General features: G+C 42.2%; 1 protein-coding gene across 1 annotated transcript in view; it reads right to left on the bottom strand.

The window, feature by feature from the left end:
• Nucleotides 1-22704, bottom strand: part of GTF2B (general transcription factor IIB) — a 32946-nt gene extending 10242 nt beyond the window's left edge. Inside the window, exons 1-2 of the mRNA XM_054980143.1 lie at nt 22630-22704; nt 16627-16733 (exon numbers count right to left, since the gene is read on the bottom strand). Of these exons, the coding sequence (XP_054836118.1) occupies nt 16627-16733; nt 22630-22646 (124 nt within the window). The 5' untranslated portion in view covers nt 22647-22704. The remainder of the gene's footprint in view (nt 1-16626; nt 16734-22629) is intronic.
• Between the last annotated feature and the right edge of the window lie 443 nt (nt 22705-23147).

Raw genomic sequence — 23147 nt, 5'->3', positions numbered from 1 at the left:
AGGAGTTTGCATTCAAATGCTGCTTACAGAAATCCCATTTGGGGAACAGAGAAAGAATTCTCACCCACTGCTCATCTTCCAAGAGCAGCAGATCATTTCTAAGGTCTCGAAATTTGCAGCCTGCCTGCAGACATTTTGAAGTTTCTGTTCTAAGAGGTCTGCCTCACAGTTTCCAAGTCTACAGGATGAAAGATCTCTTAAGAAAGATTTTTAGTAACTGTAACCAACATCAGAACTACACCCATAATATTAGCACATTACAGATAGATCTCTCAACTACCCACCAACACCATTATTTCATACATACAATGCAAAAACAAGTGTAAGACAGCTCCAAACATTCAAGTGAGACCTTTTCCCCTGCCTGGCAATGGACAGTGTAACTTTGTGCTCACTGAGTTCTGTCACAGATAGCAATGGGCACGTGTATATCTAAATGAGTCAAACTGATCTACAATTGATGTTTTATTTATTTATTTATTTTATTTATATCATATTTGTATTCCGTCCTACCCACAAGTGGGCTCAGGGCGGATAACAACCTTAAAATCATTTAAAAAACATTCCATATCAAAACATTAAAACATCATATAAAAATAGCAGAACTCTTTGCCTGGCAGCAGCAATACAACTATTAACAAACAATACAGTAGTACAACTAGATATAGCAGCACGTAACAGCATCTGAAAAACAAACAGTGGTGGGCAGCTTTCACAGGGTAGATGTTGCATCCTCTGGCCAGTGGAGGCCCAACCTCAGCCATGAGCCTGGCGGAACAACTCTGTCTTACAGGCCCGGCGGAAAGATAGTAAATCCTGCCAGGCCCTGGTCTCAGTAGTCAGAGCACTCCACCAGGTAGGAGCCAGGACTGAGAAAGCCCTGGCTCTAGTTGAGGCGAGGCAGGCCTCCTTGGGGCCAGGGGCCGATAACAATTGATTTTCTCCTGATCGGAGGGTCCTCCAGGGAATATACGGGGAGAGACGGTCCCTCAAGTACACTGGCCCCAGTCCACACAAGGCCTTATAGGTCAATATCAGAACCTTGAACCTGATCCAGTACTCCAAGGGCAACCAATGAAGCTCGCACAGTATTGGTGTAATATGCACCCTATTTCGTGCTTTCATAATGACGCATGCTGCTGCATTTTGCACCAGCTGCAATCTCTGGGTCAGGCTCAAGGATAGGCCCGCATACAGCGAGTTACAGTAATCTAACCTAGAGATGACCATTGCCTGGATCACTGTAGTTAAGTCACAGGTAGACAGGTAGGGGACAAGTTGCCTGGTCTGCCACAGGTGGAAAAAAGAAGACCTGACAACCGCTGTGATCTGTGCCTCCATTTTCAGGGAGGCATCCAGGATTACCCCCAGGCTCCTGACCCTTGGAACTGGCACAAGCTGTGCCCCATTGAGGGCCAGGAGCTGGAGTCCTGAACCCAGTTCCCCGTGGCTCAAGTACAGGGCCTCTGTCTTTGTTGGGTTCAGCTTCAGTCGACTCTGTTTCAATCAATCAGTCACGGCTGCCAACGCATGTTCCAGGACATCTGGGGCTCAGTTGGGCCGGCCCGGCCATCCATCATCAAATACAGCTGGGTGTCATCTGCATATTGATGACACCCAAGCCCAAAACTTCGCACCAACTGGGCAAGGGGGCGCATATAGATGTTAAACAATGAAGGGGAGAGTATTGCCCCCTGCGGGACCCCGTACATCAATGGGTGACAAGGTGACAATTTCTCCCCAAGTGCCACCCTCTGTCCCCAACGGTGGAGAAAAGAGACAAGCCACTGTAAGGCAGTCCCTCGTATCCCCACATCAGTTTTCTAGATCAATTAATAACCTATTACTAATGGAATACAGTTAGTCACTCAGGGACACCTTTAATATCATGACCAGAAACTCTATAATTTGCCTATGTCAGCTGCGTGTATCCATAGACGTTGGCATACCATTTTCACAGAAACCTGATAGATGGCCAATTGTCAATGATGAACACATGACTGCATATTGTTAACACTATTCTTATACTGAAATTGGTAACCTCAAATTTAAACTTCACTAATCAATCTGTTTAAAAAGCAGCCTGTTTATAAATCAATTTCTTTAATCCACCCTGATTCATTTGGGGAAAAGTAGACGATAAATGCTTTAAAAATAAAAATTAACAAATTCACATCTCTTTTTATAAGCATACGGAGATCCTGTTGAAAGTTCAAAACCTGAAAATCTTTCAATTGCTCCTTTTCACTAAGCAAAGGCATTTGAGTTATGTCTCCATTCATAATTGTTATTACACTATAACTGTTCATAAACTGGCTAATTTAGCCACAGGCCTTGTTTTGCTGCTATATCAGTCTGGAGGATTTTTAAAAAGAGAGCATAAAATTACTTTACATTGTTAAGATTCAAACAAATAGAATTCTGCAACAATTGCCCTCCTAAAAGTATCTAAGTCAAGAAATGATGTGTGCAGAATAGAGAAAAAGTTCTGGTTGCACAACAAATTCCTAGTATAAAAAATCTGCTTAGCATAAACTATGAAGGCTGATTTGCTACTAATGAAGTGCACTCAACTATTCAGCCGCTGGCTTGTTATCAAGACTGTAGCAAAAGGAAATAATCAGTCATTAGAAAAGAATCCAGATATAGCTGTGATTTCATAAGCCATAAGCATGCCAAAGACACTGGCATTATGATGTAGCAGCTATTTTTCAAATTATGACTCAGAAAAGGCTTCCCCCTAACAGATCAGGAAAGAAACAATAAATGTAGCAAGGACTGCTCATGCTGGTTATTAAACTGAGCCTCAAAATTGAAAATATACTGCTTTACCATCTCTGTTTAAGGACTTGTGATATCAGGCCGATTAATACCAAGAAACAAAAATAAAGGCCAAGGAATTTCATCTTAACAGTCTCATAGATATGACTTGACTATTCATATAAATGTATCCTACCATAAAGTTGCTCCTTACATCAATAAAACAAAGAACATCTGTGTGTAGAGAATGGTATTAAGACCCAAGGTTGTATACAGTGTAATAAGAAGTATTCAACAGCTATCCTTTCAGATCTAGGATTCGAGACCATTACTGAACACAAATACTCAAGATCAATTAAATAGTCGTATTTTATTCTCAAAAATGTAATCTTTTTTACCCTGGAACAGGACTATAGCAATTCAGAAGGGATCAAATAAGGAGGTAGCTCTCTAGGAATGGTGGAGACACTACAACTACTAAAACTACATTTGATCTTTTTTTTATTTTGTCACGTCTGTTCCTGTGGTCAAATAATTGGCTTCTGAAGTTTTACTAAGAAGGAAGATTATCTTTCTACAAGCCCCATAGCATACATGCCAAGGACAGCAAGGGACCCATTCCTTCCATCCAATCATTCTCTTACAAACTTAAATTTGGAGACAGCATGCTCCTCCTTTGGCTTCTGGCCTTTGGGTAAATATTTGATTAAGCATCATTCCTTCTATGGCCTAGCAGTAACTTCACTTCAAGACAAACTCCCATTACTGTTTACTTCATCTAAAAAAAGCAAAACGTACTTGAAATTCTGGCTGGCCTATAAATAGAACACTGAGCACAGCAATGTCGTCATATTTTTCCACACAAGTGGGAATGACCTACATGACTCATAAGGATCTGTCCTCTTGTGAATTATGCGCCATCCTTGCTCTAACAAAAAGTGTGTTCTACCACTGCCAACTCTGGCAGAAGTTGTAGCCATGATATGCCAAGAGAAGACAGTGACTAAAAATAAGTTTTCAGTGTAATATACTAAATATACTTATTCAGTTTGGTTTATTTGCTCCACTGTTTATCATTATGAGAAAATAATGTTCTAAAAGCAAGGAAACAGACATAATAGATGTGTTCTATTAAACAAGGATGTCAACTACAAAGTTAAGAGACCATCACTGGTAGATTCACAAGAACATGTCTAGTGAGTGCATCAGTTCACTGAGTAGAAGTAGACCTAACAATTTATATATTTACACACACAAATACACACATAACCCATCCATCCCATCCTATGCTTCCTCTATATAGCAGGCCTTGAAAATAAAAGCCATTATCTCATTATCTCAAAAATGCTGTGGTTCAAGCAGTCTATTCTCTTGTCAGTCTCTTCTCCAGCACTAAAGCCATCCAACGAACATCGTCATTTTTATTTTGTCACCTTGGGAAATACAGTTTTTCTTTTTGACTTGAGGTAGCACATTAAAAATTTGAGAATCAGTCAAACTGATTAAAGAATTAAAATAAAGCAGGGGAAATGCAGATTACAAAATTAATACAAGTACAGCTTTAAGAAGGCATGAGCCTCTGTTTCCGAAGTATGAATGATCTTTGAAAACACAGGAAAAGCTTTGTTACCCAGCACTCACATGGAACACGGGTTGCTGGTTAATCAAATGTGCTGGATATACTCAAGCTTATTGCTCTTCTTCACCTAGAGGAAAGCCATGGCAAAAGCCCCACAGCTGGGAAGACCCTGTCCTTGCCTCCCAGCCACATAGGTGCCAAACACAAAAGGATGACAAGTGGACTTTCTTCCCAGGAGCCATGCAGCAGAGCTTGCTCTTGACAGCTCAAGGCAGCTTAAGGGAGAAGCAGATACTCACTGATGATGTCAACTGCCAGCATCAGCTGTCAGAAGCCCAGCAAGGGCCAAATGCATCCAGATGAATGGCTGGGGAGGCAGGAGTGGAGCAAGTATGCACCCAAATATGCAGGGGTATGATAGCTGGGCAATGTCAGTTAACTGAGTGTTTTGGGTAACCAAGTACCAGATAACAAAACATTTACTGCATTGAAGATTACTACTTATAAGACAAACACACAAAATTTTTGCTTCACCCAACATGCTCACAAATTTGGTGGCACACTGTGCCTTACAAGTAACCAACCTTTGGCCCGGCAGATGCCTAGACACTATTGCTGTAATAGCAAGTGGTGGGTTCAGCTTCCCTTCACCCCTGAATCACTTATCAGTGTATTTGGATAGTAATGGAAGAGTTCAGCCTCCTTCAGTCTCCTTGTGGTTACTTCCCTGATCAAGCACACAAGTGACTCCATGCTACCCTCTGCTGCCAGCTTCCAGGTAACTCAAGACAAGTTTGCGTTCACAAACCATCTGCTGTGCTTTATTGCAGAGCTTTTCATAACTACTTAGATCCAGAAGAGTATTTCATCTCTAGTGCTGATTAGGGATGTGCGTTTCGGCATTCAGAATGCCGAAAGAATGCCGAAACAAAAGTGTTTCGGCTTCTTTCGGGGAATGCCGAAACGTTTCGGGGAATGCCGAAACGTTTCGGGTAGCCGAAAGAAAAAAGCCGAAACGTTTCGGGATTCTTTCGGCTTTCCTATGGGAAAATGCCTCCGTCTTCCAGGACGCCTGGAGGAGGCATTTTCCCACCGAATAAGCCCAAAATTGGTGGGGACCTTCCTCTAACCCTTCTCTAACAACCACCCAAGTTTCAGACAGATTGGACTTTGGGGGGCCATGTTATGGCCCCCCAAAGCAGGTCCCCCCATCCTCCCATAAGAAAGCGAAGGAGCAGCATATTGTTAGCATGCTGCTGCTGATCTTTCTTCATTATTTCCTATGGGGAAAAAATGAAGAGGCAGGCTTCCTTTGCCAGGGGTGGCATTTTGCATGCAAAATGCCCCCCAGCCCTCAGGGGCCCTTCTCCCACCACTCCTCCCACCCCCCACCAAGGCTCAGCCTGCTCCCACTTGGGGGGGCCATTTCATGGCCTCCCCAAGTAGGTGCTCTAATCTCTACCACTGACAGCTGGGGGAGGCTTGTGTTGCCAGGGGTGGCATTTTGCATGCAAAATGCCCCCCAACCCTCTGGGGCCCTTCTCCCACCCCTCCTCCCACCCCCCACCAAGGCTCAGCCTGCTCCCACTTGGGGGGGCAATTCATGGCCTCCCCAAGTAGATGCTCTGCTCTCATCTCTACCACTGACAGCTGGGGGAGGCTTGTGTTGCCAGGGGTGGCATTTTGCATGCAAAATGCCCCCCAGCCCTCTGGGGCCCTTCTCCCACCCTTCCTCCCACCCCCCACCAAGGCTCAGACTGCTCCCACTTGGGGGGGGGCATTTCATGGCCTCCCCAAGTAGGTCCTCTCAGCCCCTAAAGTCCACCCCTTACAGCCCCACACAAACCCAATTCCCCCCAGCTGCCACACACAGACCCAAATCCCCACATTAGCCCCTCACAGACCCAAATCCACCCCCACCTGCCCCACACCCATAACCCCAGGAACAGGCTGGCAAAGGCCAGCCCTCTCCCTTTGTTCCCTATGCTGGGAACTTCTAAACTCTCTTTCCCTAGGCAATTCTGCACAGCCCAGGGGTGCCACAATGGTGGGCACACTTCTGAGTGCCAGCTGGTCCCTGTGAAAGAGCACCTGAACCACAGACACCCTCCCTCAAATTCCCCCACCACCTACAGAGATGGCTGGCCAGCCAGCCCCATTGTTCCCTATGATGGGAACCAACTGCACAACAAAGAATAAAACAAGAACAACACAAAATAAAGTTTTAAATTTTTTTTTCTCCCTTCCAAAGTACAAGTAGGCAAAGCATTATGACACATTACACCAGCAGTCCCCCACACAGAAAAATAACACAACTCACTTAACATCAGAGAATCACAAAGCATGATACCTGTCAAAAACACTTTATTTCTTGAACAGCTTTAGGTTACACAGCAGGGGGGAACACCAAAGGGCATGGCAGCACTATCTTACACAAAAATAACACAACTCACTTAACATCAGAGAATCACAAAGCATGATTCCTGTCAAAAACACTTTATTTCTTGAACAGCTTTAGGTTACACAGCAGGGGGGAACACCAAAGGGCATGGCAGCACTATCTTACACAAAAATAACACAACTCACTTAACATCAGAGAATCACAAAAGCACAATTCCTGTCAAAAACACTTTATTTCTTGAACACCTTTAGGCTACACAGCAGGGGGACACACCAAAGGGCATGGAAGCAGTATCTTACACAAAAATAACACAACTCACTTCACATTAAAGAATCACCCCAAAAAATAGCTGTCAAAAGCACTTTATTTCTGTAACTGCTTTAGGTTACACAGTAGGAAGGCACCGCAGAGCAGGAAAGCAGTGTACTACGCAAAAATAACACAACTTACTTCACATCAGAGAATCACACAAACACAATTGCTGTCAATAACGGTGAAGTGGGTTGTATTATTTTTTGTAGTACATTGCTATCATGCCCTGTTGTGCCCTCCTACTGTGTAACCTAAAGCTGTTCAAGAAATAAAGTGTTTTTGCCAGGAATTGTGTTTTTGTGATTCTCTGATGTTAAGTGAGTTGTGTTATTTTTGTGTAAGATAGTGCTGCCATGCCCTTTGGTGTTCCCCCCTGCTGTGTAACCTAAAGCTGTTCAAGAAATAAAGTGTTTTTGACAGGAATTGTGTTTTGTGATTCTCTGATGTTAAGTGAGTTGTGTTATTTTTGTGTAAGATAGTGCTGCCATGCCCTTTGGTGTTCCCCCCTGCTGTGTAACCTAAAGCTGTTCAAGAAATAAAGTGTTTTTGACAGGAATCATGCTTTGTGATTCTCTGATGTTAAGTGAGTTGTGTTATTTTTGTGTAAGATAGTGCTGCCATGCCCTTTGGTGTTCCCCCCTGCTGTGTAACCTAAAGCTGTTCAAGAAATAAAGTGTTTTTGACAGGAATCATGCTTTGTGATTCTCTGATGTTAAGTGAGTTTTGTTTTAATTTTTCTGTGTGGGGGACTGCTGGTGTAATGTGTCATAATGCTTTGCCTACTTGTACTTTGGAAGGGAGAAAATAATTTTTTTAAAACTTTATTTTGTGTTGTTCTTGTTTTATTCTTTGTTGTGCAGTTGGTTCCCATCATAGGGAACAATGGGGCTGGCTGGCCAGCCATCTCTGTAGGTGGTGGGGGAATTTGAGGGAGGGTGTCTGTGGTTCAGGTGCTCTTTCACAGGGACCAGCTGGCACTCAGAAGTGTGCCCACCATTGTGGCACCCCTGGGCTGTGCAGAATTGCCCAGGGAAAGAGAGTTTAGAAGTTCCCAGCATAGGGAACAAAGGGAGAGGGCTGGCCTTTGCCAGCCTGTTCCTGGGGTTATGGGTGTAGGGCAGGTGGGGGTGGATTTGGGTCTGTGAGGGGCTAATGTGGGGATTTGGGTCTGTGTGTGGCAGCTGGGGGGGAATTGGGTTTGTGTGGGGCTGTAAGGGGTGGACTTTAGGGGCTGAGAGGACCTACTTGGGGAGGCCATGAAATGGCCCCCCCAAGTGGGAGCAGTCTGAGCCTTGGTGGGGGGTGGGAGGAAGGGTGGGAGAAGGGCCCCAGAGGGTTGGGGGGCATTTTGCATGCAAAATGCCACCCCTGGCAACACAAGCCTCCCCCAGCTGTCAGTGGTAGAGATTAGAGCACCTACTTGGGGAGGCCATGAAATGGCCCCCCCAAGTGGGAGCAGGCTGAGCCTTGGTGGGGGGTGGGAGGAGGGGTGGGAGAAGGGCCCCTGAGGGCTGGGGGGCATTTTGCATGCAAAATGCCACCCCTGGCAAAGGAAGCCTGCCTCTTCATTTTTTCCCCATAGGAAATAATGAAGAAAGATCAGCAGCAGCATGCTAACAATATGCTGCTCCTTCGCTTTCTTATGGGAGGATGGGGGGACCTGCTTTGGGGGGCCATAACATGGCCCCCCAAAGTCCAATCTGTCTGAAACTTGGGTGGTTGTTAGAGAAGGGTTAGAGGAAGGTCCCCACCAATTTTGGGCTTATTTGGTGGGAAAATGCCTCCTCCAGGCGTCCTGGAAGACGGAGGCATTTTCCCATAGAAAAAAGCCGAAAGAATGCCGAAATAATGCCGAAAGAATCCCGAAAGTCGAAAGCCGAAAGAGATTCTTGTTTCGGCTTTCGGCTTTAACGATAGAGAATCTTCTTTCGGCTTTCTACTTTCGGCTATAGCCGAAAATTTTTGGCTTGCACACCCCTAGTGCTGATAACATTTTATTTCCATTTTATTTGCATCTTCATATTTTCATAACAGGTAATACATTTCAGCTGTTAAAGCTGAAGCACCACAATCAAAATTCACAGTGCTCTAGTGCCTAAAATTAAACGAGAGGGGGAAATGGGTTGGATCCAGCTGACATTCTACTAATGAAAAAGGGATGGGAGGCAATACCTGATTTCTCCTCTGCACTGCAATTCTCATTTTTTTCCACAGGGGTCCCGTAACCCCTAACATTAGATTTTTAGGGGTCAATGGGGTACTGCTGGAACAAAGGTCAGGCAGGGACTGATCCATTTCTGTTCTCGCTTTCAGAGGAAAGGTGGCAGGATCCAACCCAATAAATGATAAAGGACCACAAAATCTAGACTGAGAGCAAAAGCTGATACATGTTTAACCATAGCTGTATTATAGAGATGGAGAGAGGGAGAAGAGCTAAGGCAGAGATCGGCAATTTGTTGTGCATCTTCAGATTTTAAAGAAGAGCAGGCAGCAAAAGCATTTTACATGTATTAATAGTGTATACTGATCTGCAAACTTTCATGAACAAAGAGGGAACTAATACAGAAAAGGTTGGGACCAAAGTACTGTGAGCGACAATCAGCTCATGGAACATTTCCTGCCTCCCTACTCCTACTGCAATCTAGTGTGTCCCATGAAATGCTGGTTTAGGTGTTTAGGGGACCCCCTGGGAACATGAGAAAGAGCAACTGGCAAAGATCATTTCCTTTATCTGCTGGTGAAGTACATTTCTGCAGGCAGAAAACAAAAGGATGGCTCCAACCCTGAGAATGGACATATTTAAAACTAGTGCTTTTTAAATGTGGCAGACCTGTCAGCGATTGAAAAATATGAACATCTGAAATCAACATGATGACCCTTTTGTTATCAAATTCTCAAGGCACCCCTAGAATATTTTTTTGTTATGCACAACCCTCTGAAAATACATGACTGCATATTACCCACATGCAATTTATGTTCCACCACACTAAATAAGCAATTTGTGGTAACAGTTCTAGGGAAGATTTGGGGAGGCAAGAAAACACTGGAGGTATGTTTAATCTTAAAAGTAAGAAAGTAAAAAGAAAGAAATAAAAATGGAAGAACAAGGTGCAACAGGCAAGCCAGAGAATTCAAGACACACTCTTGGACAGTGAAAGTGAAATCAAGGTGTGATTAAAAGGGCCAGAAAAGAAGTAGCAGCAATAGTCAAGGTAAACAGAGCAGGTCACATGAAATGGAGTATTACTAATAAAAATAGATATGACAAATGTTTGTACTGTTAAGGGGGAAGTATGTGGGTCCTGTAACAAATTGAGCCGGGGCGGGGGCGGGGGGGAGAAATCAGACAAACTGGGCAAGATTGATCACAGCATTCCCAGGGCAGAGAATTAAGTAGTTCTGGAGCACCTCCAAGACATTCTGTTTTTGAGTATTTTGAGCTGAATCATCTAGGCAGAGATGTCAGCAGCAGTTTTAAATCAACGCTGTGATTTACTTTTTGATAGAGTCTTCTAGGAGAAAGTGCTGTTTTCAAAGAGGGAATTTGCCCTTTCATTTGCTGTCCTGTAGAGCCCAAGTACTGAAATCAGTTAGAGCCAGGTACAGGCAGTGTGCTTTCAGTTGTGTCTTCAATACACACAATCTCAAAAGCTTAATTAACAGAACATAATTCTGTTATTTAGCACTAAATGGAAACGTTATCCAGAAGAGAAACCTCCGACCACCAATTACTTTCCTGGTAATTGCACATACAGTGAAATACAGCAGCTCAGAAATACAGCACATATTCAAGCCAGCAGGTCAGAGTCCTACCATGGATGTCTGTGTTGGCACTTTACTCCTAGCTGTACAGAAGCGCAAGTAAACTCTAGGATTATTAAAAAGAAACCCACAGCTTCACAACATTTCTTTGAGGAGTTGATTAGGGAATGTGCTGCCATCTAGTGACTGAAAAAAATGATAATTTCTTCTTCAAAATACGATGATGCATAAATTTACAGAACCGGCCAAAAATAAAATGGAAACCAAACCATAGCATGTTTTATACCTCTTCCACATTGTTTTCTAGTGGTAGCAGTCTTCCAACAAGCACACAGAAGAAAGTTTTAAATAGTTTGCCTATACGACTAACATTTTATTTATCAGAGCCTCTATTGTCCTTTTTATATAAGCCTTGTTCTTAAAGCAGCTCACAGGAGTTTAAAAAACAACTGAAATAGCATTATCTAGAAGTGTTCTGCGGGGAGAGGATTCTCAGGTGAACACGTTCCAGGCACTGTGGAAGGGCCCCAGGCTGCTTCCTGCCCTCCCTATGGTGAATTTACTGGCTGCAAATTAAACCTGTAGCAGACATCAAATTGACATTTTTTTAATACTTAATATGACTGCAACCAATCCAAATACAGTCGATATCTCAAGAGTATCCTCAATAAAGTATTTGGCTCGGAGAAAACATTTTGAACACAAAAATCTCATGAAAACATCTTGAAGAATTTGACTTAAAAGAGTTACACACACGCACAGTAAAGCTTTTTGATTTGACAAGCTGCTAGCATTTTTCATGGACAACTTGGCTACCTCACTGCATCTTATAAAACACAATGTAGCTGGTAAAACGATATACTAGTTTTTATCCTAGTTAAAAACTGTTCTGATTATAGTAAAAAAAAACCCAGGAAATTCTGAGGTCTGATACCATTCTGTCAGGGCTACAGCATACTTCACATAAGAAAAAATGTGCATTTTTAAAAGCCATCATCAACAGTAGATACATGGACTAGAAAGTGAATTTATTATATACAAATTACTTACTCAAATAGTAAGCTCCATTAGGGGTGTACAAGCCACTTCCAAGAGCTGGCTAAAAAGCCAGATTTATACCCATCTGGCTAAATCCAGCTTCTTGGTTCAGTTTAGAGAATCCCAGATATGATTCGGGAACCTGGAAAAATCTGAATTAATCGAGGAAACGCAGCTTCAACCTCTTGCCTGGCTGGTTCCCAGGATTCTTCTGTGTTTTTTCCCCAAAATGGGAGGGGGAGGAGGGAGTGGGGAACAAGTGGCCAATCCATGCAGGAGCTCTCCCTGTCTGGCCAACTGGATTCTCTAGGGAGAGATCCTTTTTCAAACTGCCTGCAAGGATGGTTGTTGTGGGTTTTCCGGGCTGTATTGCCGTGGTCTTGGCATTGTAGTTCCTGATGTTTCGCCAGCAGCTGTGGCTGCCAGCTGCTGGCGAAACGTCAGGAACTACAATGCCAAGACCACGGCAATACAGCCCGGAAAACCCACAACAACCATCGTTCTCCGGCCGTGAAAGCCTTCGACAATACATTGCCTGCAAGGAGTTAAAAAAGCAGGCTTGGCTCAGAGTAGCCTCCATTTTGTATGGTCTGGCTTGGATGATAGAGGTTGCTGCTGCTGGCCCTCTGGCCTGGCCTTCTCTCTTCCCTTTGCTTTTAGGATTTACCAATGGATTTACTGCCTGCCTACTGTTGCAGCACTGCTATCTGGAGGAAGATCTGCACTGCTGGCTGAAGGACTTCTACCTGGTTTGAGAGTCACAGCCTGTGTTTAGGGGGGGGGGGGGGAGTGCTGGCTGGTATCTGGGAGGGATGGGGTTGTGGGGAGGGTGATAAGTTTTATTTTTAAGTTTACCTTTTAAAAACTGTTTTTGCTGTTGTGGAGGTGGATGCTTTGGCTTTTGCTTAATTGTTTGTTTGAACTTTGGTGTTAGTTCTAGTTGTTCATTTATTTGCTGACTCTTCTAGGGGAAGATCTTTTATTCTCCTATTGTTGTTGCCTTGCTGAGCAACTGGGTACCTGCTTGGTTCTGTGTTGTTCCCCCATTGGCCCTGGGCTCTGCCTGCCTTCTGTGAGTAATACTGGTTCTGTTGGATTAACATGGAACAGTGTCCCTTGCTTCAGGTTGGTTTGGGTGGAATTTGCTGGTTTGACATGATTCTCTCATTTGATGTTGGACCCCTTGCTTCACTTTGACTCTTGGGGGGGGGGATTCCATTTCCTTGCTTCAATTTGGTTCTGTTAGACTCTCTCTGAGTTGAGCTTGCACATTTGGGAGTGTGCCTTCAGTCAATGGCAACCTTGCCTCTTTGTATTTTTGCCTGAGAGCCAGCTTGGAAATTTTCCCACCATAGGAAACAATGGAGAATGGCTATGGGCACCTCGTTCAGGGGCCCACATAATAGGACCCCAGGGTCCATTCTTCCTGAAACTTGGAGGGTCTCTATTCAACAGTCAGCAAAAGGTTCCCTGCAAATGTGTTGGAGTTTGCTTGAAAAATGCCCTGCACCCCCCAGATAGTTTTCCCCATAAAAACAAGATTCTCTAATCTTGCTAAACCAGATTAGAGAATCTTACTGGGATTTCAGGGATCCCAGATTTTTGGGTATCCCTGAAACACGGACCAGCATAACAGATTTTGGGGGGTGCACACCCCTAAGCTCCATACATTGGCTACCCAACCATGAACTACACCAATGCCTCAGTCTGTGATTTTTGTAAATTTATACCTTGCTTTTCCATTAATCTTAGCACTCATATATTTCATATATTTGAAATTTGCACATTCCTATCCTGCCTTAGAGTGTTCAAAGCCCTTTATATACACTCCCAGTAACCCTTACAACAGGAATGTATGGTAGATTAGCATAATATTATTGCAAGTGTTACTGAGAGAGGCTTAACTCTAAGCCACCTACCCCACTCTCAGCCACTATTTAATATAATGACCATTTTCCACAAGCAAATTGGATTCTATCACTTTTATTCACAGATGAGGATGCCAATAAATTCACATCAATCCAAACTACCACATCCACCCAAGCTCTACTGCATCAGTCCAGTGTTTACACTAATGTCACAACTGTACCATATAATGTAGCGGGAACCAGCCACAGCTATTATCTCTTCTCTGTACAGCACAGCCCAATTTCACTTCCAACTGCATAAAATACCTTACTAGTTGTAAGTAACAAGGAATCTTTTACTACTGTTCTGTACAAGCAATACAAAGCTAAATGTGATAGCTGGCATCATAGGACATGTACCGATAATTTCAAGAATTATTTAATAAAACAGAATCAGCATCCATTTCGATCTCTTGTTTCTGTTAAATGCTGGCCTGCTGCAGACAGCAAAAAAGGGAAGAACTTGGCCTACTTTGAGATCATCTCTCAGGCATCCTAAAACAATTACATCTGATCAAAAAATGAGAACACTGTACATACCAGCCAAATTATAGAACCTTCTCTGGCTTCACATTAAAATCATCGTATGTCCCCTGCTAAAAGATCTGTAAAATACTTTGTCTGCCAAATTAGAGAATATAGTAATTGCTTATTTTGCAGTATTTATAAATAGTAATGCCCTGACCTGGATAGCCCAGGTGAGCCTGATCTCGTCAGATCTCAGAAGCTAAGCAAAGTCAGCCTTGGTTGGTAATTGGATGGGAAACCTCCAATGATGACCAGGGTTGCAGAGGCAGGGGCAATGACAAACTACCTCTGTTAGTCTCTTGCCATGAAAATCCTACCAAGGGTCACCATAACTCAGCTATGACTTGAGAGCATTCCCCACCACCATAGCTAGTAATATTGGTGGAATCCAAGATGCTTGTTCAATTATTTTAAGGCAAAGGGCAAACCTATAAACAGAGAAGCCCAATTATAGTAAAACTGGACCAACATATTAACAGTTCAGAAGGCAGGTTAGCATAAAATCTCTAAACTCTGTTTTTGAATTCTGCATCTTGAAGACTGAAAGCAAATTTTTGCTATGCACATGACCCCCAAACAAATGAACACAGAACTGACCAAAAATAAACATGGGGACCTATTTTTCTAACGGTAAATTGGGGAATAACTACTAGGAGTGTGCACCCAAAAAAATACAGAATTCAGGAATTCCCAAAATTGAGGAAAGGTTCTGTGATCTGGCTCCGAAAGATCAGAGAAATTCAGGTTTATTCAGCCATTATTCCCTATGCAGAAAACTATCCAGGGGCTATCCAGGGGGTGGGGTAGGGTGGGGTCATCTTTCAAGCAAACTTCACAAAATTGGTAAAAATCCGGCTTTTATTCCAAATCCTATACCTAAATTGCACACCTCTATTAGCTTCTAGAAAAACTGTAACTGGAAATGATGAAGTCTTTGCAGATGAAGAGGATGTAGTTATTATCTGAGTTATAGTATCTTATACTAGTTGCACCATTGTTTAGAGGATGTATTTTTAAAAATATCTTCAACTTTTTTCCAAGCACATTTTCATCTCAGCCAGCAATCCAGGATCACTATCCTCCCCACCATACCCCAGTCATAAAAAGAAGAAATTCAGCCAACTGAAGACGGCATGCAGGTTAATGTTCTCATTCAGAGCTCTCTTGGGATAATGGAACTGATTAAAAGATTATCTGGGTGCTGACAGAGAGCTCCTTTCCTGGAAAAAGTCATGCATATCTTGTAGAACTCCAACTGAGCTTCTCAGACCACTATAAACAGTAGACTTTACTTGTAATTTTGGAAACTTTACTTGGAAACTTTTTGGAAACTTTACTTGTAATTTTACTTTGCAAGTCAGAAATCAGTTAATTCAGCTGCACAAAATGCTTTCTTCTGACTTCATTTCACCCAGAAGAGGTCTTCCATCATTGACGGGACCAATTTGGCCACATGGATCTAGGCCAAAGTAACCACTATTGTAACGCATTCTACATAGGTCTGTCCTTGAAGACAACAACCTGGGAACTCTAACTGGTACAGAACACCACAATTCAGTTAGTGGCAGCAGCAAGGCAGAATATGCATACTATATCTTGCACTTTAATCATTTCATTAGTTGCAAATTAATTTCTGGGTTCAATTCAAGGTACTGGCTATCACAAAACATGACCTAGAGAACCACAAAAGACCACCTCTCCAAATATGCCTCTCTACAGCTGAGCAAAGTTTTCTGAAGGTGTCACTCTGCAAACAGATATGATCAGCAGCTGCCTGTACCTAAGCATTCTCTGCTGTGGATCCCAATTTGTGGAACAGCCTGCCTGAGGAGGTCAACGGGCTCCCACACTTCTATCTTTCCACAGAATGCATAGAATTGTTCAAATTATTTTTATAAAAGGCCTAGGGCTGCAGTTTATTTGCATACTTTATTGCACGCATTATCTTGTTCTTACTACATTGTTTTCTACTTTCTGCAACCCAAGTATAAATCAGCTAGTACTTGGTTGGCCTCAAGAGAATGAACAAGACTAAGCCTGAGAGATGGGACTTTCCGGAAGGGCAACTTAGTAATTTTTGTTGTAACTAGCAAATTTTTGGTCTAAAACATAAGGTAGAATCTAGATAAAGCTAGGCAAATTTAGCATGTCTGCCTTCATGCTTTCCATACAAAGGGAGATACTTGACTACATAATTACCAACATAAATACATGTGGAATACCACCCCAAAGGCTAAAGACAGTCAAAAACTACTCCATTTTTTTACAAAGTAAAAAAAAAAACAGTGATGAATAAAACCCTTAAAGTCAGTTATTCTAAATATTATGAAGTTACTCACCTACTACTAGTCCACATTCTGGGCAGATCATATCTCCAGCTCTGTAATCTTCTACCAAAATGGAATCCGGATGGTTGGGACATGTCACCCTTGGAAGCACATCCAAGCTTTAAACATAAATAAAAGTATTTTGATTCTGTATGTCAAAAAGGATCATATTATAGTGATGTGAGGAGGGATTATTTATGGGATGGATAATTTTCTGGGGGGAAATTGACAAAAGCTTTCCGGCAGAAAATTTTCCATTTCTAAAAATGTATCATTTCAGAAAATCAGTGACATAATGCATGGAACTCCAGTAAACTGGGCCAATTCAATGTTGTAATTAATAATCAACTGAAAGAATATGCATATATGTGCATATATGCACACAGGTCAGCACTCCGCTTTGCACACATCACACTAAGCACATTTTATTGATTTTCCCTCAAACATTTCAGGTCAGCTACTTTTTATTGGGAAAGATTTTAATAAGATTAATATGCTGCACTTTAGTCTTCTTTAATATAACATGCTAAATGACATGGATAAGAAAATTTTCCAATTCTATGCTTTTCAGAAAATTAACATCCTAAAAATAAATATGCCTAAAAAGAAATGAAAGTAAAGAGCACTTTCAATTAAAGAACTGCATAAAGCAAGCTGATAATCTTTGTAAGAAAACGTGTAAGTAGAACGTTCACTGCCACAGAAATGTGACTATCATAGTAAGAACAATTATATTTCATGACATAGGAGGAAAACATAAACAAGTACAGGGAATGTATCGAGTCAAACTTTAAAAGCCCAACAGATTCTATTCTGAAGGAAAATTAGGAAAACATTTATTTAAGCAGAAAATGCCCTTATTTACTGAATCATTGTTTGAAGCATGGCACTGCCAAGATTTACTTACTGCCAGTGTTCCTGTAAAAAGTTTACTGCTTGAGGAATTTATTGTAAATGTAATTTGAGGAACACCATAATAGGATATAATGTGCCGTAAACTATGAACTCATCTTGGTTAACTGAAAAATCTAATATGAAACTAATGAGAATTGTATTGTTTGCCTCAAAGATAGAAATTACCCATAAACAAAAACCCATCTCTACCATCAGTTTACCTCTAATACACACAACTAATGCCTCATATCCTAAAAATTAATTCAGGTACAAGTACCCATAATGGTAACCCAAAATACTATATAAATATACTAGACATAGGGTTGCCAGCCTCCAGGTAGTGGCTGGAGATCTCCTGGAATTACAACTGGTCTCCAGGCCGCAGAGATCAGTTCACCTGGAGAAAATGGCTACTTTGGGGGGTGGACTCTATGGAATTATGCCATGCCAAGTCCTTTCCCTCCCCAAACCCCACTTTCTCCAGGTTTCTCCAGGTTTCACCCCCCAGATCTCCAGGAATTTCCCAACTTGCAGCTGGCAACCCTAACTAGAGAGCAATCTAGAGTGCTATAACATACCCAGTGAGATATTTTCTACATGGTATCTTTTTTGTTTAAACAGCAGCCCCACATCTTACTTTGAAATTGCTGAGTTTCATAAGTATTTTATTTGTATGCAAAGCAGGAGGAAAGAAGTGTGCCACTTTTCTTTTAAAAATCGTGAAGATGCAACTGGGCATGCAAGATACACTGTGCTAGCTATCAGGTTGCCACTACAATGCAATGAAATAACTGGGATTTAAATAAGATTAGCTTTAATTCAAAAGCTATTCTAACTACATATACATGTACTCTGGTTCACTGTAATGTATGTTTGTTCTGTATATTGCTTTGTAATGCCCTATGGCTATGCAATACAAATACTGTACAGTAACTAAGCTGGTGCTGAACAGAGGGTATTGCTAGTAAGCGTAATTTAATTTTCTTCTGCAAACTCAAAACAGGAAATAGACTACAGTTCAGGGGTTTCGTATTTTTGTACATCTCAGAAATGAACAAGCGTTTTAGACAGTGCCTAACACTTTTAACAGAATTTTTCCCTAGTACTTGTCACCACGTGGAGCTAGGGATAATGGAACATTTGTGCAATACTATCTGAAGGACTCTCTCACTCCAAGTGAACCCAAGCACCAACGGTACTCCTCCTAGCAGCTTCTGCCACAGCACCAGCTAGAAATATTCACTCATTTTCAGCCAAGGTCCAGACCCTTTCAACTGCAACTCTGTCTTTGCAAGATGGCCTGCCCAAGGAGTTCAGGAGGGTATCATCAGTACTGGCCTTTCAGCAAGAACTAAATGGCAGTCCTGCTTCTGAGAACATTTTTTATTGATCAACTCTGAAATCTCTTTCTCCAATACTGAAAGGCTCGTTGTAGTGAGCTACATTGCAGGGGGCCTTTGATGATCTTTGCTGTTCTTTTTGATAGTTTTAACTGATTAATGCAATATTTTTATGCTTGTAGGCATATCTGTTGTAAGCGGCCTTTGAAGGAAAGGCAGGATTTAAATAACTAAAATAAATAATTGTTACAGACCATCAAAGTGGGAAGTAATTTCTTTGAAAACTTAAAACAGTGAACTATTTCACTCAATATCAAAACATCTCAAACACAAAGCCATCATTTGAACTGTCTAAGTGCTGGACTTATATATCTGTGTGGCTGTCCAAAAACTTAAAAGTTCTTTAAGAACAAAAGTTACAGCTTGAGGAAAAGAAAAAAAAAATCTTGTTGCAGCAAGTGAGTGTAACATCTAAAAAACAAACCTAAGAACTGAGTTTGCTGAAGGCAGAAAATATAAAACCATGACTAAAGACAGTCAAATACTTCTAAGTAAAGGTCTTATAGTATCATCTGTTACTGCCAAATTTTCAATCTCACCAAGGCAACCCTATTTAAATAAAGCACGAGTGTCATATTCAAATGCTGGTTTTAATACAAAAAGTTTTAAATTTCAGCTCAATCAATTTATTTATGTTAAAGAACATAACTGACATTTATGAACAGTGTATGTTTTGATATTAAACTATTTTTCTTCTGTTGATAGGCATTAATGTAATTAGTGTATTTAGCATTTATCTAGCGCTTTCAGTGAGCACACACGGCGGTTGTCATACCTTTGTAAGACAAACCAAGTATTTTCTTCATGCTGCAGATGGTGGTAATCTGTGATTGTGACAGGGCGGCCTGCTTGCTTAAGGCCACCTTGTGTATTCACAGCAGAGGCAAAATCTGAATTTGGGAGCTTCCCTCATCAGTTCACTACTTTTGCTTCTATGGTTACGCTTTAAAAGTTTCTTAAAAGAGAACTTTATGTAAAATCTATTTTTACCTTCTATTATGTCACTCAGAGTAATGTAGTGGTTAGTGTCAGACAACTCTGCCATGGTAATTCACTGGGTGACCTTGAATAGTGTACACAATGCTTTGGAATTTGCCAGTAAAATATCATGGTGTTTAAATTTATAACCACCTTTCAAGGGAATACAAGTTATGAACGTGATACCCGATAAACTGCAGACCTTAAGAGAATGAGAGTAGAGTACTTTTTACTCCACTGCTTGACAGCATCCTGGAATCAACTCAGAAGAATTAACCCAATCTCATGGAAGAGAAAATAATAAAAGTTTGATCACAGAATTGAGCAACCAGCTTTTGCTGATATCAGCAAGAGTAAATTAGTAAGTGAATGCAATACACAAAATGATCTGTTGCACATTACTAATCTAGGCTGATCACACAAACTTTCATTATGTGGTCATAATGAAAAAAGTCAGAGAAACCAGAATGTTGCCCAACTGTGAATTTTTATGGGTGTGGAGCTTTGTTTTCAGGAAATGGAAAGCAGTTGAAAAGTTCCTTATATTTAGATGTTGATATTCTTTAGAGTGGTATTCTTCTAAGAATGACTTCGCAGAAGATTCTGAATATGTACCACACAGTGTTCTTCCAGAAGCATGCTATTAAACTCATTCATCCCTCAGCAAACTGAGTATTAAAGAATGAGTTCTGCTCACACAGTTTAATTTTTTACGGTATTCAGAGATCACGTGAAGCCACAATTAAGCTCCAGTATTATGTCATAAGGCATGAACACGGCTAGTTCGACATGCCATCCTTTTATTCCCTTTTTGCATGAAAAAAGGCAACTGTCCATAACATCTGGATGCAGGTGCCCGGGGAGACTCTAGTTTGTTCCCCCCTCCAAGCCAGGATTCTACAATGGCTTAGAACCCCAGCTTGTGACAGCAAAAAAACTCCAACTCATTCAGGTGACTGCATTCTGGTGTCACAGGTAATTGGAGTTTGTTTTCATACTTTACACAAGAAGGACGAAGAACAGTGGGAGTGGACACGATGAAAAGACCACATTCACACCCACTGTAGCAAATCGGAGCTTAAATGAAGCTTCACTTGAAAGCTGAACACAGCCTTTGTCTACATGACATTATGAAAAGAAACTGTTTATTATATCCATATTCCATTTCTGTTTTGTCAAACTTCACAGCTTTATTTTACAGAAGTCAGTATGATCTACATTAATCTGTCATCAACCTAATGCCATCAAGTCTCCTTTTCTATGCTTTAATTTAAGAGCCACATTTTCTCCATCCGCCAAATTACCAGATTTAAAAAAAAATTACAACATCACATGCTTAAAGCATATATAAATGTATTCCCTACACCTGAAATTACAAACAGTTAAATGTGGCATGGGAGGATGCTTTGACCTACAGCATACAAATAGGGTCTAAAATGCTTTCCCTACTCTGAACCCAGTGTCAAGTTGGCCCAATACAAAACATCGCACAAATTACTTTATTCTTTCTATTATGTGACATTAATTTATATAAACATCACAACCCCAGGCCCACTTCTTTACGATTCTGCAAAAGAATTAATCAGCAAAACAAGTGATTTCCCCTAAATATAAGGGCAAAAGCAATGGCTGGACAACAGGTGCAATTCTCCAGGAGTAGGAAGAACAGCAAAGGCTGAACAGACTAAGGGCTGCCAGCTTTTCAATCAGTCTGTTGACTTCTACCATCAAGGTGCTGTTTCAACCAGAACAGCAGGGTAGGCTGGATTCCCCACCCCCCATCAACTGCCAACCAAAGGCACTTTCTTTGAGCTCCTAAGCCTCCGGGGGGGGGCAGGGGGGGCTACTACAGTTTTTTTTATTTACTTATTTAAAAGATGAGCATTCTCTCTCGCCACCCAAAGGCTTCCTAGGCAAATTTTGAAAACACAGCCGAGATAAATATTTATAGAACTAGTGAACTTAAATCCAGTAGTCAGAAAATCATCAGGGGTGTGTGCGTGCGCAGAAAATGCCCCAAATCCTGAAATACAAATGCTCCTTTGTGGCATCTGAAACTGCAGAACCTACGCGCTGGATAGATAGCTCTGGGAAGGGTATTTCACAGTGGAGGCAGCCCTTAGAGAGGGCAGAGAAAACCCTTAGCCACGTCCAGAGTGTGGACTACTGAGTGACGACCCAAGCAAGTGTATTGCACAGCGTTAAATTCTGGCAAGAAGCAGCCATTTACAGCGTACAGCGTTGAAAATTCTGTATTTAACAATGTGTATACAGGACAGAACCACAAGACCAAACGACTGGCACAAGATGTGTTAACTGAACACGCTGTTCCACAATTCTAAACATTTTGGCTTCCATAACGAAGGGGGTGCCAACCGATCCAGCCAACACAAGGCTTTTTCAGCCTGCTAAGCAAGACACGGGAGATCTCATCTCGACCCTGCCAAGCGCCCGAGAGACGCAGGCTGAGAGGAACAGCGAGGTGCTACAAAGGCGCGGTTATGGCGAAGAAGGGGAGAAATGGAAGCAAACAGCTGGAAGGAAAGCTCAAGAGGATCGAAGGTGGGCAGCGGCCACAAATGAGCGGGGGTATTGCCGGGGGGAACTAAGGGGCGCTCGGAAAGGCCGAGAGCCCTGCGGGGCACGGTGGCAACTCCTCAGGCGGCCTGGCCATCTCCCTCCCCAGTCATCTCTCGCGCCCAGTCTCGGGACTCCCCGCACTTATAAGCGTCCGTCAACTGACCGGCTCGTCGACGCCATCTTTCTTCCTCTTCGCCGTGGCGCCCGCTCAGGGTTAGGCCCTTACGCACGCACGCACGCACGCACCTTTTTATGCCATACGCCGTGATGGGCGGGACTTAGCAAGACGCCTCTACGGAGAGAGAAAAGGACAAACATGCTTGAGCAGAACGACGCTGCCGTTTTTGGTAATCAGACTTCGCGACTTCGGTTTCCTGTTCTGGTTTCCTGTTCTAGTAGCGCAGCTAGTAGGGAGAAAGGCGCGTTTTACTCCGTGGTACGCCGGGACTAAACATGCTAAAGCTGCACCGCTGTACGATTGTGTGTGCATCCTCAAGATGGGTTTAGCCGATTGTCCCTTATCACGTTTTAATTTTACCCCAATAGCCCCCTTTCAACGCACGCGAGTGATCTGCTTCCATAAACCTAATCGTTGAGTCCTACATCTTTTGGAATGCCAAGCATAGCTATATAGGCCCTGGAAAATACTGGATAGACATGCCTGGGGAAAGGGTTGTAATT

The sequence above is a fragment of the Eublepharis macularius genome, chromosome 5 (assembly GCF_028583425.1).
Source record: "Eublepharis macularius isolate TG4126 chromosome 5, MPM_Emac_v1.0, whole genome shotgun sequence".
Taxonomy (NCBI): Eukaryota; Metazoa; Chordata; class Lepidosauria; order Squamata; family Eublepharidae; genus Eublepharis; species Eublepharis macularius.
This window is presented reverse-complemented; position numbering and strand designations above follow the sequence as displayed.